The sequence below is a fragment of the Penaeus vannamei genome, chromosome 35 (genome assembly GCF_042767895.1).
Source record: "Penaeus vannamei isolate JL-2024 chromosome 35, ASM4276789v1, whole genome shotgun sequence".
In the NCBI taxonomy this organism is placed as follows: domain Eukaryota; kingdom Metazoa; phylum Arthropoda; class Malacostraca; order Decapoda; family Penaeidae; genus Penaeus; species Penaeus vannamei.
In genome coordinates this window covers 17,845,446-17,847,945 of record NC_091583.1, presented here as the reverse complement: position 1 = coordinate 17,847,945, position 2,500 = coordinate 17,845,446, and the positions used below count along the sequence as shown (strand labels likewise).

At 23.8% G+C, this 2,500-nt stretch overlaps 1 protein-coding gene across 1 annotated transcript in view; it reads right to left on the bottom strand.

Annotated features, from left to right (window-relative positions):
* Positions 1-2,500, bottom strand: part of pb (homeobox proposcipedia) — a 246,451-nt gene that overhangs the window by 19,808 nt on the left and 224,143 nt on the right. The window contains exon 4 of the mRNA XM_070114054.1: positions 2,094-2,135. Coding sequence (XP_069970155.1) covers positions 2,094-2,135 — 42 coding nt within the window. The remainder of the gene's footprint in view (positions 1-2,093; positions 2,136-2,500) is intronic.

The window sequence follows — 2,500 nt, the reverse complement described above, 5'->3', positions numbered from 1 at the left end:
AGTTAAGGAAATTATTTTCAAGATTGTTTGATGGGTTTGGATATCACGTGGTTGGGCTATGAATAGGTGAGATAAGTAAGGATGTTAAGTTATGATACGTAATGATGTTTAGTTAATGTAAATAAAGGATGTTTAATTGATATAGGAAGGGATGTTTAGTTAAGATAAGTTAGGATATTTAGTTATGACAACTAAGGATGTTTAACTCATATAAATTTGGATGTTTAATTTGTATAAATAAGGATGTTCAGTTAAGTAACGATATTTACAATGTTTGCGTAAGACAAGTAGGGATTTTTACTTAAGACAAGTAAGGATTTTTACTTAAGACAAGTAAGGATGTTTAGTTAAGATAAGTAACGATATTTGCATGAGACAAGTAAAAATGTTTAGTTAAGACACTTATGGTTAGTTAAGGCAAGTACCGATGTTTACTGAAGACAAGTAAGGACTTTTACTTAAGACAAGTACGGTGTTTAGTTAAGATAAATAGCGATGTTTACTTAAAAGAAGTCGGGATTTTTACTTAAGACAAGTAAGAATCTTAGACACGCAAGAAAATTATGAGGAGGGGCCAGTCATGAGTAACATGAGTAAAAAAAAAACATTAAATGGCTTTCGAGTTTGTGACTTTTGATGAATAAAGGAAAGATGTTCAATGTATAAAGATGTTGATTGACTTTTGATGAATAAGGGAAAGATGTTCAATGTATGAAGATGTTGTTTGACTTTTGATGCACAAGGGAAAGATGTTCAATGTATAAAGATGTTGATTGAGTCTGAACCAATAAGTCATGTAAATGCGTTTGATAAAGCTGTTCAAAATAGTTCATTTCCTAATGGGTTCGAACGCTAAATAATGGAGTCGAAGGAGAGATTAAATGACGTAAAAATGCGATAAACATAGAGAAATAAAGCAATAAAAATAACGATTATATGCATCGATATATAATGAATAAAGAACAGACTATTTGTTATGTTCTATTCGAAGTCAGAGGTCAGATCATGATAGATCATTTGAATAGTGAAGTCTCGTGAATAATGTCGACTGGATATTAATTTGTTTTGTTTTGGAATGAATAGATTTCACTTATGAATCAAGTAAATAGACAGATGGGTGGATAAATATAATTAGTAGATGAATAACTATAAAAAGTATGAACATCAGTATATACATACATTCATACATACACTCATAGATATATGCACACACACACACACACACACACACACACACACGCACACGCGCACACACACACACACACACACACACACACACACACACACACACACACACACACACACACACATATATATATATATATATATATATATATATATATATATATATATATATATATATATATATATATATATATATATATATATATATATATATATATATATATATATATATATATATATATATATATATATATATATATATATATATATATATATATATATATATATATATATATATATATATATATATACATATATATACATATATATATATATATATATATATATATATATATATATATATATATATATATATATATATATATATATATGTATATATATATATATATATATATATATATATATATATATATATATATATATATATATATATATATATATATATACATATACGTATATATATATGTATATATATATATATATATATATATATATATATATATATATATATATATATATATATATATATATATATATATATATATATATATATATATATATATATATATATATATATATATATATATATATATATATATATATATATATATATATATATATATATATATATATATATATATATATATATATATATATATATATATATATATATATATATATATATATATATATATATATATATATATATATATATATATATATATATATATATATATATATATATATGTATATATATATATATATATATATATATATATATATATATATATATATATATATATATATATATATGTATATGTATATACATATGTATATATATATGTCAGTGATCATATATGCTAATGAGTAATTTAGAGCGAACTTACTGTTGGAGTATTGCCGTTGGGCGGGGACACCTGGTGACACATCTGTTAATAGATAGAACACATGGTTAGTTGCGTTGGAATAAAACGATTAGTAATATATCTTACCGCTACAGGTGAGAACAAACGGTACAGTAAAGGGGTGAATCTTTTTATGAAGTTATGTTTTGTGGTATTTTAGGCTATGCTTGTTTATTTTTTCTTGCTTTCACACAAGCATAGACAAATATCTAGTGCCATACAGACATACATGTGAACAGAAACATACATGAATAAGGACCAAAATACAGTTCTACACAAGAATGGATAAACAAGAATATACAGTAACACATCCAAGAAGATACAACTCACGAAGGTGTAGAGTGATACATACAAACACAAAATGGATGTACACGGCCTTTAACTGCACA